At 38.2% G+C, this 23300-nt stretch overlaps 1 protein-coding gene across 1 annotated transcript; it reads left to right on the top strand.

The window, feature by feature from the left end:
- The first annotated feature begins 10306 nt into the window (after positions 1-10306).
- Positions 10307-14889, top strand: LOC137092542 (nuclear factor 7, brain-like). Its single transcript, XM_067456820.1, has 6 exons — positions 10307-10702; positions 12354-12449; positions 12562-12792; positions 12903-12925; positions 13008-13126; positions 14348-14889. The coding sequence occupies exons 1-6, from the start codon at positions 10307-10309 to the stop codon at positions 14887-14889; spliced, it is 1407 nt and encodes a 468-aa protein (XP_067312921.1).
- The last annotated feature ends 8411 nt before the right edge of the window (positions 14890-23300 follow it).

Raw genomic sequence — 23300 nt, 5'->3', positions numbered from 1 at the left:
CATAACTGGTTAGAAAAAAACTAAGAAAAAAAAGAGTAATTTCAATGAAAATACATCAAATGTGAAGTGTCCTGCAGGCAATTCTGGGAATATCAGTTTACGGTTTTTCACTGTAAATTACACAATGACTTTTTCACTTCCAAAACTGTAAATTTAATGGTATTTTAGTGTAAATGTAAGTTTAGATCACAGTTATTCAATGTATAATACGGAAGCTTACTCGCCTAAAAGCTTACCGTTAATTGGTTTAAACCGTGCGTAGTACAATTTTTATTTTATTTTTTAGTACAATACGAGAAAAAGTCTTTCTTTTTGTTAAATAAAGAAAAAAGGATGTTCTGCCGTCTCACAATACTTGAAGCACAGACGTGAGAAATGTATAAAATAATTTGTGTCTACTTTTACATGTTAATATGTAAACGTTTGGGAGAAGGAGAAGCAGATCTGAATAAGCGTTACGGCATGAAAGAGACTCAGATCGGTACGGTTTTCTGTTGATTTTGTTGAGTTCTGTTTTTATACCGTGAGACTGCTTGAACATCACCATCATTAAACCAAACAACACAGCTGGACAGGGACGGACTGGGGCTAAAAAACAGCCCTGGACTTTCTCCCAAATAGGCCCACATCCGGCCATTCGCCCCTAGCCGTGCGCAGCAGACACTGTACTATGGTGTACTATGTACTACACTGTACTTGGGTTCTTCTTTAACTTCTTCCCATCCACCTTTCTCCTTACGTTTTCTGCTAGCCATTCTGCCGCGATTTGATTCCTGAAATCCGGGGACCAATCACAGTTTTTGTTTTTTTGTAGCACGTAGCAGTATATAAGTGATCGCATTAGTGCCCCTGCTGATGGCTGTTCATATCAGGGACGTTTATAGGATTGTCATTTTAGGGGGTTAGCACACAGTGAGCGTAGCCTATGGGAAAAATGTTCACACTTTAGTTTAGGGTCCAAATTGCGCTAATAACGCTTACTAGCATTCATACCAACATTGTAAAATAAGGCAAATTTTGAACTTTTGCAGTACAATTGGATGTTTAAGCTATTTCAACTTATGTTAAACTGACTTTAAAAAATGAGTTAAATCTTGTTTAACTGATAAAAAATAGTTTAACATTTCCCCTGATTTCTCATGCTGAAGAGTCAACCCTGTCGGTCAAATGCCTGAAAGATAAGTTTATCTATAGATCTACCTGATGAGCCACTCGTAATCATAATCATCTAATTGATAGATTAATGATTACTAATCGTAATCGATTAGTTATGCTTTCGGTGAGGGGGTTCAAGATAAATGTGCAAATAAATAAGTGTAGCGCGACCAAAAGCTACAGTCCGTTTGAGTTCTGACGAGAACGAGCAACGAGCGAAGCGCGAAAGCGTCGCTAGCTAACTATGGTCGCAAGTCCCATCATTAACGTTAACCGAGTCGGTGTTTCCCGAAACATTGTTCCAACAAACGTTTGCAAACTGCATCACGAAGTTGGTTGGAATAACAGCTCTCGACCTGTGATTAGAAGCAGAGTTTTTTGGTTTCATGACATGTGGACTTAAATGTCCATTTTTTAACGAAACAATTCGTAACGAAAATAAATAGTCAAGCAATGCGCACGCGAGCAGCTCATGACTGGAGTCTCAGAGCGGTTGTGTTCGCGCTTCATCACTGCATGTGCTGTGAGTAACCTGCATCTTTAGCCTAATCCTGACTCCTGAGGATCTCATTTAAGTTGCATACATTTTGTTCTTGCACTGATGTTAAATTTGTAGCCATTTTGCACTTTGACGGCCAGTTTGAGATATAGGCTATATTTCAGAATTTTTGCAATAATTCTGACAGTTTTTCCATTGAAATGACTGGGAAAAAGTGTTCAAATAAACCCGAATTCACCCCATACTCTGTGAAATTATAATTACATTGCATTATGTTGCTTGGAACCCCAAATATTACAACATTCTTCATTAAGAGTTATTCAGGTATTTGTAACAAAATCAGGGTATATGCAGGAATCCTGAAGTTAATTTCAATACCTTTTTAAGACTTTTTAAAGACCTTCTCAACATATTTTAAGACCTTCAAGTTCTAATCGGCAAACAAACCTTTAATAAACAGTTGTAGTCGAATGTAGACTTAAAATCTCTATCGTAGCCCAATTTTGTGAAACTAAATATGTCAAACTAAATATAAGGACATCACTCAGGCAGCAGTAAAGGCTACTGCGCCTTTAAGACCTGATGCAGGGATATGCTCGTCTTTCTCGACTGTGCATACTATACAGTTCACTTAAGGCATATTCAGACTATGTCTGCTAGGATACTCATCAAGATGGACATGTTGACATACTTCTTGTGTGAGTTTGTCCGTTTAAGCGCAAGACTTGAAAGAGAACTCAATATTTGCGCGCTGTGAGACGAGCCCGCGCTCTCGGATGATGCACAGCGTCAGATCTTCTCACAGCGCGTCTTCACCCGAGCGACGACGGAGAAAACGACTGGTTATATGCGCACATACGGCAGCACTCGCATGCATTGAATAAAGTTTACAAAGAGGTGAAACAGCTCGGTAGGTGAAGCGAGTTTACCCGCCACAACTCTAAATCAGCCGCATTTGGCTGGTGGCGGTGCTGATGTCCATCCCTGGCGCGCGCGCTCCGAGCCGATCTCAGACTGAGCGCCCCGTTGTTTTTTAATACTTATGGGGATGAAAATAAATATATTCATAAATACTTTTTGGAGTCAAACTCTTTTGACAAAGCTTGAACAAAATACTTTCAAAATTTAAGACTTTATAAAGCCGTGATAAGACTTTTTAATACTTTATAAGGGTCTTAATTTTCCCAAAATTGATTTATCACCTTTTAAGACTTTTCAAGACCCCGCGGATACCCTGAAAATCTCATTGTAAAAGAAGAAGAAGAATGAAGTAGTTTCAATATAGCTAGCGACTTTTTGAAAGGAGTGTAGCTACTTTTTCATAAGGGTAGCTTGAATGTAACTTAGCTACTTAAAGTAGTTTTACTACAAAACTTATTTTTTAGATCAGCCACAGCAAAAAAAAAGAGCCGCACGACAGACAGGACAGACAGATTTTTTCCTTTTTCTTCCTTGTGAAAGTATGCTGTAGGTTGATAATGTATAATCAATTTGTTCTATTTAGAGAAAATCATGGCTCGAGTCAGGGGGCGTCACTTCAGTGCAACCCTACCCACATCGGGGTACTGGCGACAGTGACTCCACATGATATCGTGACACTCACATTTCAAATGAAATGCACTGGTTTCAGATTCGAAAATCACACGGCATTCGCACTCGACCGCCACGCTTAGGACACTGACCACCTTTTCATCAGAGCATGTGAGCGACGCAGACTGGTGTGACGCTGCGCTAGATATTCCGCTGTATGCCAGTGCGCTCCCCTTGTGAAAAAGAAGTGTGCTTAATTGTATTGAAAGTGTATTTTTTGTGCACTTAATATATTTAAAGTATATTTTTTAAAAACTGCACTTGTAGATAATATGATATAATTAAAATTAAGTGCCACTTAAGTGTACTTAAAGAGAATACACTTTAATGACAATATTTCTAAACACACTTAAGTACACTTTTTTAAAATTCACTTTGTAATAATATCTAATTAATTTGTATTTTTAAAAAGTACACTTTCATGACAATATTTCTAAACACACTTTAGTACACTTATAATAAGTGTACTTTGTAATAATATATAATTAATTTGTACTTTAAAAAAGTACACTTTCATGACAATATTTATAAACACACTTTAGTGCACTTTTAATAAGTGCGTTTTGTAATAATATCTAGTTAATTTTCACTTAAAGAAAGTACACTTTCATGACAATATTTATAAACACACTTAAGTGCGCTTTTTAAAAATGCACCTTGCAATAATGTCTACACCTAAATTTACTTAAACCATTTTAATTATGAGTTTGTTTCATAAAGTACACTTATTTTACTAATGACAAAGCACATGGAAAATAAATGATTTTTTTTTTTTTTTTTTTATTAGTTGTCCAAATTTACATTGGTTAATGTATTTTTCTTCAAAATTTCACTCGCTTACACTCCAGTACAACATACTGTTGAAATGTTATAACTAGCTCCTATGAACTCAACTACAAGTGTCAGTTTTCTACATAATTTGACATTGTCAATCTTTATGAGAGGAGTTGCCTAATGTACTGTAGGCTACTTTCCATCTGTGTACAGAATAACCTACTTTAAATATTATGTTGTTGTATGGCGATTAAACACACATTTAATTGCATTAATTGCAAGAAAAAGTTGAACAAATCTAAACCAAATTAATTTGCATTAAAATTCAGTTAAAATAGGCTACATTTCATTTTAATCAGACTCACTGTAAACATGATTGACTTTTAGTTAGGTGAATGAGTCAAGTTCACTGAAATACAGTCCAACTACACAGTGTGTTAGAACAACCTGAACAGAAATGGATAATTAATACGTCATTTATAATCAACATTTAATGCACGAAATATCTTATTTTATATTTATACTTAATATTTCAATGCGCATGCGCCAAAAATACTACGTCATGATTTTGAAAAATGCGCGGTCCGCCATGATTGCGTCATCGCGATGCGTGAGGAAATGAAGCTGAAGAGAGCAGACAACAGAGGAGCGAACCGTTTGGATCATTACAGATGAGACATTATATGCTACAAATAACGAGTCAAGTAAGTATATCTTGATATAAGCTCTCTTGATTTTACATTTTCACCGTAACATGGTAGCTCTCTATTACGGTGCAGTTATTTAGTTTAAGCGCAGATAGGATAGACGCACTATGGACTCGAGAGGTGAATTAACGTTAATCATGTTTCCTATGTATCTAAGATTGTATTATTCATATTCATGTATCTAAGATTGCATTATAATAATTTATTAAATCGGAATGTGATCGCCATTATTAAAATGTTCTCTATTTTTAAAGCCCAGTGTCAGTGAAGATGATGTGCTCAGTGGGATACGTGAAGGAACCTCTCCAATCATTCTACCCTGACGACTGAGGTAATTCATCACATAGGGGATGCAGGTGTGGTCAAAAGCTTACACACACCATGCAGAATAAACTGCTTCATCAGGGCAGTACTAGATAAAAAAGAGACAACATGCTCATTTTTATGATCCCTCTTATGGCTATTTCTTTTTTTTCTTCTTTTTTTCATACAGATACTGCTGTGTGAATATAAACTGTACATCTATCGTTTTAATTTAATTGAGCCAATTATAATAATGGATAGATCTGTTTTATAAACAAGTTTTTTCTTTGCGTTTTCTTTTTCTTTCCTCAAGGTATATCTTTTTTTTCTTTCCTGCCTCTTTGGAACATGTCCATTCACATCTACTGTGGAGAGATGGTGCGCCAGTTTCCTACTGATGGAGAACTTCTCGGACATTGACATAAACAGCACTTTCCAAACAACTTGAAAAGAGTTGGTGACAAACAATTCTGTGTGCCTTTGGAGTTCTTCAGTTTTTTTTTCTTTTTTTCTTTTTCTTTCACTAATGCTGGAACAAGATTTTAGAATAAACCTTTTGGTCCTAATTTTGGTGCTAGTAAAGGTTTAAGAGCTTATAAGTTCAGTAACACTTTACAATAAGATCTAATTTGTTAACGTTATTTAATGTATTGACCAACATGATCTAACAGTGATTTCTTTTTATTTATTTATTTTATTTAATTTTTTACAGTGTTTATTAATAGTTGTTGACCTTGCTTAATAAATTATAGTTCAAAGCTAGTTAATTAAATTTATAGTCATTGTTCATGCAAGTTAACAATGCATTAAATAATTAACATATACACCTTTTGATTTTAAGATTGCATTAATAATAGGGGTGTAACAGTACACAAAGCTGACAGTTCGGGGAGGAACACTAAATATAAAAATGCTTTCTTTTTTTTTATTGGTTTACTGAACAAATTGTAATTGTCCTAAACTAAAGGTTTCTTAAAGAATTAAAAATATAATATAAAAAATATCTCTACTAATTATTATTATTATTACCTTTATTTAACCAGGAGAAAAACTCACTGAGATTAAAATGTCCTGTCCTGGCCAAGATAGGCAGCTCTGTTTGCATGTACAGTTATACATAAAAAGTCACATAAAAAACATAAAACATACAACCAGTCAAAAACAATTACACACCATTAATTTACTCTCAAAATGATGTAGTAAAATTTTAAAATGACTAAATGTCACCAGATCTTTTAGCTTCAACTCAGTCTGGAGCAAATTCCAATCTGAGGCTGCGACATATTTGAAGGATGTTTCACCAAGCTTAACTCTAACAAAGGGCACACAAAGATTATAATTTGATTCAGAATGTAATATATAATTGCCTTGTTGTTTCTGTTTAATCAAACGACAAAGAATGCTGTATAGTGTAGACTATATAGGGAGGCCTTACTTGCACTCGCATTGTATGCAAACGTGTAAACTTCTCATAAGACCGTTTTTGCATTAACTTATAAATCTAATTATAGGTTAGATTTTTTTCAGGTTTTCAGGTTAAGTAGAATATGATGAATATATAGGCTAATATAATGCATACATTTAGTGAAAGAGTTCATCTCTCTCGTGTTTTATCGACGTCTTTCTGCTGTTGAAACACTGAACGATTACACAATGTGATACGTTTTAGTAAGTTGTAATGTATCCTTAACATACCTTCTGATGTTAATTCATGTTTATTCTTTGACTATGACAAGGTGATCACATTCACTCGTGCCGCGGTGCTGCTTGAACTGATGTGTCTTTACGGTGATCTGTCATGTCACATTAAAGGGTCATGAAACCCCAAAACACTTTTTTTGAGATGTAAACAGATATGTATAGGCTGCACATCATTGAAAACACTAAGGGTACTCATTAATGGTATGCATATGTGAAAATAGTTATTTTTGCATTTTTCAGAGCGATTTCTGTCTTCCGGTTTGAAAAGCTTAGTCGGAGCAACGTCACAAATGCTGACGTCGGCGCGGCCTTTTCTGCCCAAGTATGGGCTGCTGGGCACATGCTGACGTCGACCGCTCCGAGCGATTCTCGGTATATATTCATGACATAAAGCTCATTCAGTCCAATCCCTGCGCTGTAGTATGCATACAAGATAATTTAGTTAATATGCATGAGACAGTCACTTCTGTCAGGCTCGTCTTCCATCTTTATTGTAGAGACATGGTGGGGAAGTTTTGGAAGCAGCGTGCGGAAAAGTCACGGAGGAAAGCTAGGCGTTGTGCTGATACGAAATAACGTAAAGGGCGCCGAGCGAGCTGTAACCGGCGCCGTCTGTGGAAGCCTTTGCTACAAAGGCTCGGTAAAGTAAAATTAACTTGAGCAATCGCACGCCGAACCTCCAAGCGTGGACTATCTATGTCAGAAGTGCAAAATAACCAATCTGTAATCTGTAGGCTAATGAACAAAAGCCACGTCCTCTCCGTTTTATTTGTGGTCACAGCCATGCACTAAACCGCATGTGTTCGGGCTCTTAGTGAAACAGTGTGCTGCATATTTGGGCAGATATAGATTTAGCTGCCGAGTGATAGACAGCGCGGATCGTCACGGCAACCCAGCGCGCGTCGCTCTGCTTCAGATGCACGGTCGAGACTAGCCTCAAACCCCTTCGCTTTTCCCCCGATCTAGAATTACACATCTCTGTCACATCGCATGGGTGGTTCACGTTCTCTTATCACGTCGGCGCGTTGTTCATCTTGCCAAACAGCGTGCATATTTGGACAAATATAGTTTTATCACGTTTGCAAAATATTTCGTCATGCAGAATAACCTTTATTTTAATTTCTCACTGAATTATGCTGGTTTGAAGAGCTGAATGATTTGCGATCTCTGCTGCACGCCACTCATAGCTCTCTCATTCGCTGTACTCATCCCTCATTTAATCTCACTGTGGTAATGCCATCGTGAACCAAGAACATGTCTCAGAACCGCTGTAACTGCTGCTCTTGGTATCTCTAATCTTAATGCACCTACTGACACTCCCCTATTTATGCAAACCATTCCCTCTTTCCACACAATACCATCCCACCTTTTCACAGTCGACCACTCCCCTTTTAACAAGCTTTTTCAAATCGAAGGTGTGAAAAAACACCGCTGCAGCAGGGGGGGTTCATGACCCTTTAAAGAGCATCAATATGGCATCACTTGAATTTAATGATAAAATTGACAGAATACATATGTTCTTATGGAAACTTGTATTGAAGTGTGTTCCACTCATTAAACAAGCCGTCTGTTAACTGTTAAAGATTGCATTCGTACCGCTCGGTACACACGTGCACTGTACCGGAAGTCCTTTACCGAACCGGTTCGGTATGAATACATGTGCCGTTACACCCCTAATTAGTAAATGTTAAAATTAACATTAACTAAGATAAATAAATGTTTATATTATTATTAATTCTAAGTTCATGTTAAATTAAGTAGTTAACTAATTAAACGTTACCCTTAGTGTTGTACATGAAACGATTCTTTTCTTTCCATTTGTTTGTATTTATTCATCTGTTGTGTGAGGTACTTTTCTGTGACGGGTAGATTTAGGTACCTTTGAATGGGGGAGATATATAATAATGCATATAATTACATATAATTGCATATAATCCTCATTGTCCTCCAGACTCTTTCTAAATGAATTTGTGTTTGTGTAAGTAGTTTTTTGGGTTTTTCTTGGGCATCAAAAAAAAGGTTTTTTTGTATATTTGTTTTACAGATTGTTTTGTCAATAAATGTAGAGGATTTAAATTTGGATGTGTTTATTATACGAAATTGCAGCTGTATTATTTGAAAAATGTAATTATGAATGTATTTCATTATATTAGAGTGTACATGTAAATTACGTTAAGGTATATTTTAGTTCATATTAATTGCTTGTTTTTAAGTAGAATGGATGTCAGTACATTGAGCAGTGCACTTTAATTACAATTTTAATACACTAGAAGCGATTATGAAAGTACATATAAAGTTGTATTTAAGTACCACTTAAGTTGTTCCAAAAAATCACTCTTAATTGCAACTTATTGTATTTTATTTCAACTTAATATGTGATAAATTTGAAATCAATTACATATAATGTGTGTTAAGTACACCGAAAACATTGCATTTAATTGCACAATTAAGTGTATTTAGTATAAGTATATTATCTGTGTAATAAGTACACTTTATAAAAGTACACTAAAGTGCACTTTTTTTTTCACAAGGGTTTCCATTTCTTTCATCACTTCATCCATCCAAAAGTCTTGTTTTCAAACTTTTCTTTTTCCCACCATGGATTTAAACGATCTTTTACTGGATGATCTGTATCATGTCCTTGTATACTGACCCAATAATTTAATATTTGAGAATAATTGCATTCTCCTAAGATCTCAGGGCATTTCCCGTTTCAATCTGCCATGCTGCAGTAGGAGTCGACCTGATAGCCCCTGTTAATAACCTTAATGCCTTATGTTGAATCCTGTCCAATTCCTTCAGCACGCTCACAGAAGCAGATTGATATATTATACATCCATAATCAAGTGCTGAACGTATTAGTCCATTATACATACTTCTCATTGCCATCCTCTCAGGCCCCCAATCCTTACCCACCAAACATTGCATAAAATGTTGTACTTTCCTACGTTTATCAATAATTTTCTCAATATGCGTTTTAAATGTGAAATAGAAATGTTGAAATCATAGGCAGATTTAACAAGGTAATGAGACAGCTGAATATAATCAAGCATAATGAGTCCAGGCAGGGGTTTATGGGTAATGTAGTCCATGATAAGACAGCACAAGAGTCTGGAGGAGAGCCCCCTAGTGGAGATCATGAGCACTACAGCTGGAGGATGAGACAGTCCTTTGATGAACTGCTAATGTCTCATACTATAAGACTATCAAATTATGCCAATGTACATTTTTATATGATTTACTTAGTGTTATGAACAGTCTTAAAGAAAGAAAAGATGACTAGCTTGTGATTAGTTTTAGTGGTTTATGTAACCGGCCCCAGAAGGTCCAAAAGTTCGCCAGAGATTCCACCCTCTAATAAAACCATTATCAGGAAGTGACTAATCTTTTTATTTCTATCTTTCATTTTGACTGAAAGCTAAAACGAGTCGGTGTTGTGAAGAAGAGAGGACGACGATTTGCATTAGGATTTTTGTGTATTTCTAAATTAGATTTTTATTGTAATCGTTATTTACTTTTCAAATTTTAGAAAGTGAAAGATAATTGTAGATTACTGGATCTTTTACAAGACGAGGAAATGGATTCAAAATCTGCTGAAGATCCTACTTGTCCTGTTTGCCTTGAAATCTTCAAGGTTCCGGTTTTTCTGTCCTGTAGTCACAGTATTTGTAAAGAGTGTCTGCAACAGTTCTGGAAAACTCAGGGAACTCAGGAGTGTCCCGTCTGCAGGAGAAGATCCTCAAAAGAAGATCCTCCAGTTAATCTAGAGTTTAAAAAGTTGTGTGAATCATTGATAAAGGAGAGAAATGAGAGGCGTTCATCAGAGTCTGAGGAGATCTGCAGTTTACACAGTGAGAAACTCAAACTCTTCTGTCTGGAGGACAAACAGCCTGTGTGTGTCGTGTGCAGAGACTCAGAGAAACACACCGAACACACATTCAGACCCATCAGTGAAGTGGTTTCATCTTACAAGGTAAGACAAATATCTCTAATTTCATGCTAAATACAGTGAAAAACACACAGTAATATTTTTGTATAGAATAGAATAGTAGCCTATTTACTTTTGCTCAGACTAAATCTCCACGACTTACTACTGATATAAAATTATCCACTAAGCTTTGAATGCTCTAATGTTCAAATCTTGAATGTAACAGCATTGGTACAAAACATTTTTGGAAAAAATAGCTATGTCATGGGTTATGAAATCAAGCACTAGGCCTGCAGACGCTTCTACACACATTAGTGTAAGAATGGGTCGCTCTCAGGAGCTCAGTGAACTCAAGCGTGGGGCCGTGATAGGCTAACACCTGTGCAATAAGTCCATTCCTGACATTTCCTCACTACTAAATATTCCACGCTCAACTGTTAGTGGGATTATAACACAGTGGAAGTGATTGGGAACAACAGCAACTCAGCCATGAAAATCCCAGAGCGGGGTCAGCACATGCTGAAGGTCACAGTCTGTAGAAGTCACCAACTTTATGAAGAGTCAACAGCTCCAGACCTCCAAACTTCTGTGTCCTTCAGATGAGCTCAAGAACAGCGTAGAGAGCTTCATGAAATGGGTTTCCATGGCCGAGCAGCTCATCCAAGCCTTACATCACCAAGAGCAATGCAAAGCGTGGGATGCAGTGGAGTAAAGCAGCCGCCACTGGACTCTAGAGCAGTGAGACGTGTTCTCTGAGCGACCAATCACGCTTCAGTCTGACAATCACATGGACGAGTCTGGGTTTGGTGGTCGCCAGGAGAACAGGACTTGCCTGACTGCATTATGATAAGTGTAAAGTTTGGTGGAGGGGGATTATGGTGTGGGGTTGTTTTTCAGGGGTTGGGCTTGGCCCCTTAGTTCCAGTGAAAGGAACTCTTAATGCTTCAGCATACCAAGACATTTTTGACAATTTTATGCTCCCAACTTTGTGGGAAGTTTGGGGACGGCCCCTTCCTGTCCCAGCATGACTGCGCTCCAGTGCTCAAAGCGTCGGCCCATAAAGACATGGATGAGGAGTTTGGTGTGGAGGAACTTGACTGGCCTGCACAGAGTCCTGAGCTCAACCCGATAGAACAGCTTTGGGATGAATTAGAGCGGAGACTGAGAGCCAGGCCTTCTCGTCCAACATCAGTGCCTGACCTCACAAATGAGCTTCTAGAAGAATGGGCAAAAATCCCCATAAACACACTCCTAAACCTCGAGGAAAGCCTTCCCAGAAGAGCTGAAGCTGTTAGAGAGGGTGGGCCGACTCCATATTAAACCCTACGGATTAACAATGGGATGGCATTAAAGTTCATGTGCATGTAAAGGCAGACATCCCTAAACTTATGGCAATATAGTGTACTTTCACTTCCTGTATTTGCATTTGTACAACCACACATTTTCATCTGCATGGATATAATAATTAAGAATTGGCCATTGCAAAAAAACACATTTGTTTGGTGATTTCTTGATGTTCATCATTTGCAGTTAAATCATTTAAAGATATATGTCCTGCCATTTTCAGGCACAAATGCTTCTGAGATTAACACATTCAGCATAAAAATATTAATATAACAATAAAAACATCCAGACACACAATGTTTAAACCTCTTAAAGCTTCATCAGTTTCACAGATTTTCATCTTAACCTGTAGGAGAAATTTAATACAGCGCTGACGTCCTTACAAAACAAGCTCAAACATGGAGAAGAAATGAAAGGAAAGTGTGATAAAACAATCCAACACATCGAGGTGAGGATGTGTAAAGAGTTAAACACTCAACATTCACACACAGTTTATTATTGACATTAGTGGAGTGTGTGTTCACACAGAGCTGACTGAAGTGAATGTGATGTGATTTCAGTCTCAAGCTGAGCACACAGAGCGTCAGATTAAAGAAGAGTTTGAGAAGCTTCATCAGTTTCTCAGAGACGAAGAAGAAGCTACAATCACTGCACTGAGGGAGGAAGAGGAGCAGAAGAAGCAGAGGATGAAGAAGAAGCTGGAGGAGATGAACACACACATCTCAGCTCTTTCACACACAATCAGAGACATGGAGGAGATGATGAAAGCCAATGACGTCTCGTTTCTAAAGGTGACCAATCAATCTGGCTTCATTCTTTGAATATAAAACAACTTGAGACTCACTGACAATGAGAGTGTTTGATAAGATATTAACATGTTTTCAAACTCCATATTTTCCAGAACTTTAACGCCTCAATGGAAAGGTGAGTGAGCTGCTCGTATCTCTTCTCTCAGTGGATCTGAACTCAAATTCACTGCAGTTCTGACTCCTGAATGTTCCTCCAGAGTTCAGATCCCACAGCCGGATCCACGGATGAGTTCTGGAGCTTTGATTGATGTGTCCCGTTATCTGGGTAACCTGCGGTCCAGAGTCTGGAAGAAGATGCTGGAAACTGTCCAACACAGTGAGTCTCAGCAGATCTGACACCAGCGCAAAACATCCTTCAGATAGAAACACACACAACATTAACATCTGATAGAAATATATTTAATAATCACTCGAGTTTCTGAGTGAATCTGAACTGTATTTCAGAAGATCATCAGATCATACAGTGAACTCATAATGACTACAGAAGTCTGTTCCTCATGGTCTCTGCTTATGTATTAGGATACAATAGTGTTTATTGAATATGATATTAAACCTGAAGCCTCGATCCATTCTGACAGAAACTGACAGACCATTGTCATGATAGCAGGATTTATGATCTCTTTCCTATAGTGTATGATATACAGAAAAATATACAGGTTTGTATTGAACATTAATGGAGCAAAAGATTTTGTGTGAAAATAAATCATAAAAGTGGTTTACTTTATTATAAAATATTTAAAATGTATGAGGTGACGAGGGCCACACATGGGCCAAAAGGCACAGTAATTATTATCCCATAATAATTTAATATATATTTACAGTAATAACAATAACTTATATTTTATTATAATATGATGGTTTTTAAATATGATGGTTTCATTATAAATATGGTGATTATCTCTCAGGTGGACACACAGCTTTATATATGAAAATTATCATCTGAATCTAACCGTCATGTCAACAAATGGAAAAGTCAGCAGCTGTTTATTATCATGTTAAATATGGTGCCTTTACCCCAAATACCTTACTTTTACATATTCCACCATTACTGAAAAACTGTTGCTTTAATTACCTTGAACAAAACTGACAACATTAACAATAATAATAATATTAAATTATAATAATTATAGCGCCTTGTATTTGCTACTTAAATCTTTTTAAAACATCAAATATTAGATCAAATGAGCGCAGGATCAACTTTGCGCTGCTGCCTGAGATCGCCTCAAAGATCAGACGAATCTCCACGAGCGTCTCGAAAAGCGCATGTTTTGGAAAGTGCTGAGGCAAGTTTTTGTGCCATCTAATGGTTTAGAGGAAAATAAAATCAAAGAGCCTTTAGCCCCGTTATACCCAACATGTGTTAGGATACAATAGTGTTTATTGAATATGATATTAAACCTGAAGCCTCGATCCATTCTGACAGAAACTGACAGACCATTGTCATGATAGCAGGATTTATAGAAAGTCTTTATATGTGTTTTATATTTACATTTCTGATCATATTTCATCCTGTAATCTGATGTTCTTCTCTTTGCAGCTCCGTTGACTCTTGATCCAAACACAGCACATCCTCATCTCACACTCTCGTCTGATCTGACCAGTGTGTCGTTCAGTGATGGAGATAAAACACTTCCTGATAATCCAGAGAGGTTTGACTGGTATGAATGTGTCCTGGGATCTGAGGGCTTTAACTCAGGAACACACTGCTGGGATGTGGAGGTCGGTGACAATACAGTCTGGATTCTTGGAATAACCACAGCATCAAACCAGCGGAAGGGAGTGGATTTCATTAACTCTGTCTGGTTTGTGGGGTACATGGACAGCGAATACTTCTCTCAATCCCCAGATCAACCTGAAACTGTCTTTCCTGTTAAAGTGAAGCTTCAGCATGTGAGAGTTCAGCTGGACTATGACAGAGGAACAGTGTCATTCTCTGATCCTGTAACTAACACACATTTACTCACATTCAGGACGTCCTTCACTGAGACTGTCTTTCCATTCTTATATAATCTCTGCACAACTTCTCCTCTGAGGATCTTACCAGTTAAACTGATTATTACAGCAGAAAATCACAGTTAAATCTGATTCTGCTTCCAGATCAATGGGTTATTGATGTGATGTGATACAAATTAATATAATTAGTATTGTCATAATTTAAAATGCAGTAAATCGTTAAACATTTATTTGTCTTATGGACCTGTTGTTATAAAAACTGCTTTGTCTTTTGATTCTTTACATTTTTGAGCCCAATCTCAGAATTGTCCTGTGGTGTGACCGTCTCAAGCATGGGTCCGTAAACTACAACTTTCATAAAATAAAAAGAAAAAGAAAAAGAAAGAGAAAAGCATAAAAATAATCTGGGGCAGGGTGAGTACAGTTTTTTGAGCACTTTGTTATTTTGGCTTGGATTTTAATTTCTTGAAATATGAACTGAATTTAGAAATGCTTGGCTGTGTTTAATAAACTAAATGTATTTTTGAAATGAAGACGGCGTTTGGAGTGGAGTGTGTGTTAAATAATCACTGTTCCCTGAATCAACGGCTTAATACAAGAGGCCGACCTAAGAGTTCACTGTAAAAAAATCCCCATAACATTTACGGTAAAACAAACGGCAGCTGTGGTCGCCAGAACTTCACCGTATACGGTAGCAACATTTTAGGTTTTACAGATTTAAGTTAAATTTACAGTAAATAACTGTATTTCATTGACTGAAATAATGTTAAATTACCAACCTATTGAAATGCTAATATCTGTGATGTACCTTTGATATACACTAACAGCCAATCACAGTGGAGATGAGAGTCACATGACAAATCAAAGCTTTGAGGACAACATTAATGAATAGAAGGTGTCATTCACACAAACACTAAACATCATCACGGTAACACACATGACATTTTACAAATAAAATAATCATTAACAACATTAAATTTAACATAAAACCCTAATGTCTGTAACTGGTTAGAAAACAAAAAGAAACAGTTATTTCAATGAAAATATATCAAATGTCAAGTGTCACGGAGGGAATTCTGGGAATATCAGTTTACGTTTTTTCACTGTAAATTACACAAAAGTCTCCAATTGAAAATTTTCTGATCACATCTACATTTTTCAGGCGGCCAAATTGAATTTCTGTGAATTAAATTGCATCAATGTGATCAATCTCTAGAAAATTTCAATTGGAGACTTTTTTTTTTTTTTTTTTTGCAACTACTTGAACCCCCGCAGGAAAGACTTTGAAACAAGCCAGCTGCTCAGCAAGAGAGAAGATGAACAATCCCTGTGTGCTCAACTCCAGAAGAAGATCAAGGAGATTCAGGCATTTTGAGTTCCTTGTTTAAACTAAAGATCTAAAAGACTAAAAGATCAGGTAACACTTTATAATAACGTTCAGTTGTAAGTCATTTATAAGTGGTTAGTTAATGATGAAATTATCATTTACAAAACATTCATAAATGATTATCAAGTGATATGCTAACATTTTATAAATGTTTTGTAAATTTCGTAACAAGTCATTTACAAGTGATTAGTAAATAATTAACTAATGATTTATGAAACATGACTATGTGTTCATTAATGATTAATGAGTGATTTGTTAATTATTTTACATATATTTAGTAGATTCAGTTTTAAGTAATTTATAATTAATTAGTTAATGATGAACTAATGATTTACAAAACATGACAATGCATTTCATAAATGTTACTTTTTTGTATTTTTTTAGATTCAGTTATAAATTATTTATAAGTTATTAGATAATGATAAACTAATCATTTTCAAATCATAACTATACATTCATAAATGATTAAGTATAATATGCTAACAATCTGCAAATCTGTGGTAAGTTATCTTTAAAAAATAGCATATAATAAAATAATCAAACAGATCTTTAGTAAATGGTTAAGTTACTAGTTAATATATTATTAATCACTGAAATGTCAGTGTACCATTATCTCAAGTTATGAACAAATGATGATCAAACCATTAGTAGATAATGAATATATAATTTATTGATGCATCATTACATTTTTAAGCTGATCTGTTAAAACCCACAAAATGCATTTATGCTAAAGCAATTTTTTTTAAAGAATGATAAATTACTAGTTGTCAAATTAATACACATTAATTAAAAAATTAAATTCTGCTATTCCTCACCTGTTGCAATAGAAATGTGTAAATATGTAATTGATCTAATTACTGTAAGCATTTAACTCCAATTCGTCACAACCAATCCCTTCCCTAAACCTACCCGTTTGTGTTTTATATAAATAAAAAAACAGGCAGATACGACTGCAGGAACAATTTATTCAAAAAGTACAAATATTCCAAGTGTCCCGAGGCCAAACGATTGGTGTGTGTGAAGTAAATCCGCAGAAGCGATCAGCAGCGTCGAGTCCATCCACCGGCCGATGATTAATGATTAACACAATTCAAAATTTGCCGCCGGAACTTCCGGAAGAAACGTCACGTCAGCTTTGACAGCATTGGCTGTCGTGTGTCTCGGGACCAATCGCGTCATTACGTCAGCTTTGATTGTAAAATGCCATTGGCTCTCGTGTGTCATGTGACCGATTGCGTCATGTTAACGAGCCGGGAGTATAGAGTGCCGAAGTCATGACGTCACATTGTAGGCCAAAACGCGGAAGTGAGTTCGCATTTTAGCACTTCCGGTTCCCTCGCTCTAAAGTCTACGGGTTTTTTGAATGGGTTTTTGCTAAATCGCCTGAAATAAGGTCTGTGGCCAGGGCTGGACTGGTAATCTGGCATACCCCCGGTGGGCCGACGCACTTTTGGGGCCGGTATAGTGTTTAAAATTTAAAAAAAATAATAATAATTTTTACCACTGACAACATGCAGCGACAGCGGCCCATTGGTTTGTCTTCTGAATTGACAAGCCGAAGCGAGAGAGACCTCCCCTCCATATTAGGCGCTTTTTTCTATTTATTGATTTATTATTTGAGCACATGGAACTGCAAAAGGCGAATATCCGCACAGCACAGCCGCTGACGAACGTACGCTGCGTTTAAATACTGCTCTATGAACGGCACTTTGACTTATTTAGTTTTATTCAATCGTGTGATATGGAAACGTTACAGTTCTGCGGTGAATCAGCTGAAAACAGCCGCGAGCACGTAGCCTATTCATGACGAGGGAAAGTGGAAAACGGCAATACACACAAACGCTTCACTTCAGCACAACCACAACTTACTCTGCAGCTAACAGCGAAGAAATATGGTGTTTAGGAAGAAACATTTATTAAAAATGTTGCTATATTACATCAATTAATATTGCAGAATATAAATCACTTTTATAGAGGCTGTTTTCGTATTTTCTACAGGTGTTTACATTTTTTTTATTTGCAAATAAGTTTATTATATATGTTTTATATAGTTTTGGAAACAATATAGCCATATAATGATGAGCAAGGTTTGTACAGTATGTTTTTTACCCGGTGACTGCCATGATCTTACAGTTAAATGAAACTGGTCTACAGTTAAACTAGTCTATAAATCAGCTTTAAGTCTAGATCCCATAAATAAAGGACAAAGCTTTTTTTTTCCTCTTTAAAAGTTTTATTAACTTTTTTTAATAGATTTAATGAAATGTAATAGCCTCATGAAAGATAGATATCTGTGTCTTACTTAAATGATGTGTTAACTCTTGAAAAATATGATTGTTCAACCCCAAAATGTGATGATTTACTCGCCCTAATGTCATTCCAAACCTAAATGAATTTATTTCTGTGTAGCATAAAATAAAATAATTTGAGTCTGTTTTTTTGTTCATACAATATTCAAATGGTAGCCTAACCAAAATGGGTTGGTTGCCAACATTCTTCAAAACATCTTCTTTTGTGTTTCCCAGAAGGCATGCAGGTTTGGAATGACACGAGAGTAAATGATGACAGCATTTAAAAGCAGTAAATGTACTTTACAGCATCCTAGCTCTAAATCATCAGTGCTTTACTGCTAAGGGCATTTCTGTCTGACCAAAAAAGCAATATTAAGTTTATCTGCATTTGCAGCAAATTCGATAATATCTATCATTATTTGTCCTTGTCCTAGTTTTATTTATATACGCCAATTTAAGGCCCCAACCGCAGCAGAAACATTCACGGGGAACTCATGGGCCGGATGTGCTGGGTATGCCGGAGCCGAATTTGAGCCCCAGTCCAGCCCTGTCTGTGGTTAACAAAGCCTCTAAATATTTACACGCTTTGATCTATGAAATAAAACACACTAGTTCTAACCTGCTTGTGATTTTTTTAACTTTATTGTGTCTAAAAACTTTATTAATTTACTCACTGCCAAGTCCAAACACATTGAATTACGTTGTTTCAATCTATATTAAACACACATAAAACAGAAAGAAAGAAAGAAAGAAAGAAGGGAACTTTACTTTCTTTCTTTCTTTCTTTCTTTCTTTCTTTCTTTCTTTCTTTCTTTCTTTCTTTCTTTCTTTCTTTCTTTCTTTCTTTCTTTCTTCCCACATCCTTTTTTTCCTCACAAATCTAATCTGTCCACTGGTTTACTTGTTCTACCAGATCTAGTCATCACCAGTCCTGTTTGTGTCTTTGGAGGCTGAGACAAAGTTGTCCCAGTATTCAATGTAGACTCAGGCTGCTGCTCATGTGATTGTTCTTTTTGAACCCGAGACTGACTTAATCCAGCGGATTTATAGCCTGACAAGCCAGACCCACATCAAGATGTTTGGTCTGGAAACTCACCATTGACGGCTCAATCCGAGGGGCGGATAAACGGTTGTCTTTCAAACTCCCTCTGCACGTGATAGGATAGCGCTACACCAACCAGAGCAACGAAGGTGAAGCGGAGCTCGCTGACTGATTAAACATTCGCCGTATCCGGTCGGCTAAACTACGAAGACATCTTCCCTTTTTAAGAATGGCTTCAGTGCCGTTCTTTGTTCTTTTCTCAGAGAAAAGCTTAACTCCAAGTCTTTCAGAGTCGCGGTCAAAGCTGATTCGTAAGACCGCCGCCGTTCGCCAGTTTCTGTTTACTAGAAGCTCGCAAACGCAACTCGGCCGTCGTCATTATGGCCCCGCCCGCTGACTCTATACACGACGTGATTGGCCCGTCCAGATTGTGAGGAACACAGCTCAGAAGGGTATTGAGAGTTGCTAGACGACACTTGCGGGCAAATTAAATTTGCTGCCGCTAGGGTGCGTCTAGATTTCTAGGCTAGCGGATTTAGGGATGAAGTGCAAATGACGGCGATTGCAGAGTTGCCCCTTGATGTGTCTCAATAATAAAAGATCGAGGAGTCGTGCTCTCGCCTGTGACCACAGCAGCTGTTCCCCGGGTCTTTTGATGGTCTAACTTTGTGAGTACGGCATCACCAGACCTCAATGATGGTAAGGGTCTAGCCCCATGGTGGCGATTAAAGTAGAAGGCTTGCTTTTGCTTTTCCATGGAATCTTTTCTCCGTACATCGTCCAAGTTTGGCCATTCCGGCTGAAGATTTGTATCAAGCATTGGAAGTGTCGTTTTAATCTTTCTGCCCATAAGGAGTTCAGCTGGGCTTACGCCAGTAGTGATGCAAGGTGTTGCCCTGTAGCTCATCAGAGCCAGAAGTGGATCTTTCTGTTTTAAAATGTTCTTAGCAATCTGCACTCCTCTCTCTGCATGTCCATTTCCTTGAGTGTGGTGTGGACTAGATGTGATGTGCAGAAAGTCAAATTCTTTTGCAAATTCTTGAAACTCAGAACTCACAAACTGACGACCATTGTCTGAGACAATTTCATCAGGGCATCTTTCCTGTTGTCTGTGTTTGATTTTCCCACACCTTCCACATTTTGGTTCTCCTTGCTCTTTATCATTTTTCCGTTTAGGTTTCCATTTATGTTGCCATCTATGTGCTGTTTTCTCTTGAGCTATCTCTTGTACTGCAGCGCACGCCTCCCCCTGCTGGTGAACTTGGAGTGCTACCTCTTCAGATTGGCGCACGCTTTGAATTGTTTGAGCCAAAGTTAGACGAGGAACTACAGGGTCTCAGCTTTCTAAAGAGGTAAGGCATTTGATGCTAGCCAAAATTAGATGGGAAACGTGATCTCTGAAGTAGGCACAGTGCAATGTAGGGGGGGAAATCCTAGTAAATTGCGTTTTTGAAGTTATAATAAACTTAGTTTGCATGTTTTATTTGTTTATTTTTTTGGAAATACAAATTATTTTATTATAATAGTGATATTCTTATTATAAAGTGTGTGTGTGTGTGTGTGTGTGTGTGTGTGTGTGTGTGTGTGTGTGTGTGTGTATATATATATTGTAATGGGTGTATGCCTTTAAGAGAACGTGATTACGTTGTGATGACGTTTTAGAGCATGATGCTGGATGTTGAGTGTGTTCATGTTCCCAACAAGAGAATAAAGTAACCCTGGTGTTCTGTTCAGACACGTGTGTTCAGTAAGTTATTATATGGTGTCAGAAGTGCTTGACGACCACACAGCCTCGGAAGGATGGCTAAATTCAATCCCCCAGATTGTTTTCCATTTGATCGTCCAAATGAGTGAGCTGACTGGAAGCAACGTTTTAAGCGTTTTCGGAGCGCTACAAAATTGGATGAAGAAGAGGGGGAAGTTCAGGTCAGAACACATATTTAAGTCATTCACCTTTAATGAGGAGGATGACCAGAAGAAATTCAACTTTGTGTTAAGAAAATACGACGAGTATTTCTTTCCTAAACGGAATGTGATTCACGAGCGAGCCTGTTTCTATCAAAGAGTACAGCGCCCTGGTGAAACGGCTGAAACTTTCATCAGAACTCTCTATGACGGGAGCATAAAAGGAGGAGCCAAGACAGCGGAAGACGAGAGAGGACCAGGCCTGGGTTTTATGTTGAGTTTTGTTTAAGTTTTATTATGTTTGTGTGGGCAGTCGTTTGTGAGGGGCTGCCCACGTTTTATTTTGTGGGTATTTGCGGGCAGTCGTCCGTGAGGGGCTGCCCGCGGTTTTACTTCCGTTTTGTTTATTTATTTACATGCTGTCGAAGAGCCCTCGCTGCTGAGGGAGATTGCGGTGCTGAGGAGGTCGGGCGGCGGGGATGAATGAGGACCGCGAGGGCTGCCCGAGGCGATGGTGCTGGAGCGAGAAAGGTGGGACAGAGACCTCGCTGCCGTGCCCTGGGGTCGAGGTGGGGTGGCTGCCGTCCGAGAGGGAGCGGAGGAGTCGCCGCGTTTGCCGTGGGCCGGAGCCTGCTGCCATCCGCCTGATAGGGGAGGAGCAGGGAGCGCGGGGCTCGCTGCCGGGTCCCTCAGAAAAAGGGGTCACAGCCGGCCGCCAGGGGGCGGAGGAGGATCGAGCTGTGCCGCGGCCGCCGTGATTCCCCCCCGGGAGGGGGGGGGGGGGAGTATAGCGCAGTCTCGGGAGTGCCCCCCGGCCTGCGAGGGGGTATGTGAATGATGGGGGTATGTGGTGTGGCAAGCAGCGGGACGAGGGACCGCGAGAGCGGGCCGGTGACGAGTGGTAATGAGTGCCAGCTGCGTGACGCACCGGTCTCGTCTCGCGGCCGAGTGACGGGAGCATAAAAGGAGGAGCCAAGGCAGCGGAAGACGAGAAAGGACCAGGCCTGGAATTTTATGTTGATTTTTGTTTAAGTTTTATTATGTTTGTGTGGGCAGTCGTCCGTGAGGGGCTGCCCGCGGTTTTACTTTCGTTTTGTTTATTTATTTTGAATTAAAGCTTTGAACGTTCGCCGGTTCCCGCCTCCTTCCTTCCCATATACAAACTTTGTTACATTCAGTTTATTGCGTTTTGCTCCCTGACTAATGAGCTCTCGCCTCGAAATTGAATGCTTATCCTCAAAGAAAAGCAGCTCCAGTGTGCGTTTCCCAATGTTGAAATTGCGTTAAAGCTCCACTGTGTGATATTTTCCCCCATCTAGCAGTGAAAAGCTATATGACCATCCAGTGAATAACAGTTTCTGTTCCTCTCAATTCTGATTTTGTTTTTACTCCTACGGTGGCCGATTTAGTCCAAGATTAACATGGCAATTTCAGTGTTCAAGTCTAAGCCCCGTCGTCTCCTGTTATAATCATCAAAAGTAAGGCGAAATACATTTTCTACTATGTAGTTGTCTGGTCACTGTTTCTTTATTTTATATGGTGTATGTGTCCACTGAGCCAAACTATGACAAGCATTATTGTTTTTACAAACTGTCCACTACTGTACTATTCACTACTGTTGTGCTGATTTGATGATAGTGTTGAGTTGTGTCTTTCAGATGCGCGCATTCGTGCGCGCGCGTGTGTGCGTGTGTGTGTGTGTGTGTGTGTGTGGTGCATGCTAAAGCTAAAGCTTATGATGACATACAGGCGTGCTCTGGTTAAATGGTGGTGTATTCAAGCAGGTGTAGTAGTAGTGTTGGGTCTATTTTTTTTATTTTCATAACAGATGCATTTTAGGCTAGGCCCACTTGTTTTTCCCTGGGTCCACCTACATTGTGATTCTTGGCTACGCCAGTGGTTTGAAGAAGGT

Source organism: Pseudorasbora parva, chromosome 11 (genome assembly GCF_024679245.1).
Source record: "Pseudorasbora parva isolate DD20220531a chromosome 11, ASM2467924v1, whole genome shotgun sequence".
NCBI classification, from domain to species: Eukaryota; Metazoa; Chordata; class Actinopteri; order Cypriniformes; family Gobionidae; genus Pseudorasbora; species Pseudorasbora parva.
The sequence above is the reverse complement of the archived record's forward strand: the minus strand, read 5'-3'. Positions and strand labels throughout refer to the sequence as shown.

Excerpts from the sequence above, each read along its gene's own strand:
- LOC137092542 (XM_067456820.1), top strand. The coding sequence starts at position 10,307 with ATGGATTCAAAATCTGCTGAAGATCCTACTTGTCCTGTTTGCCTTGAA. Across the intron at positions 12,926-13,007 it reads TTTAACGCCTCAATGGAAAG|AGTTCAGATCCCACAGCCGG; the intron begins GTGAGTGAGCTG and ends ATGTTCCTCCAG. Across the intron at positions 13,127-14,347 it reads GCTGGAAACTGTCCAACACA|CTCCGTTGACTCTTGATCCA; the intron begins GTGAGTCTCAGC and ends TTCTCTTTGCAG.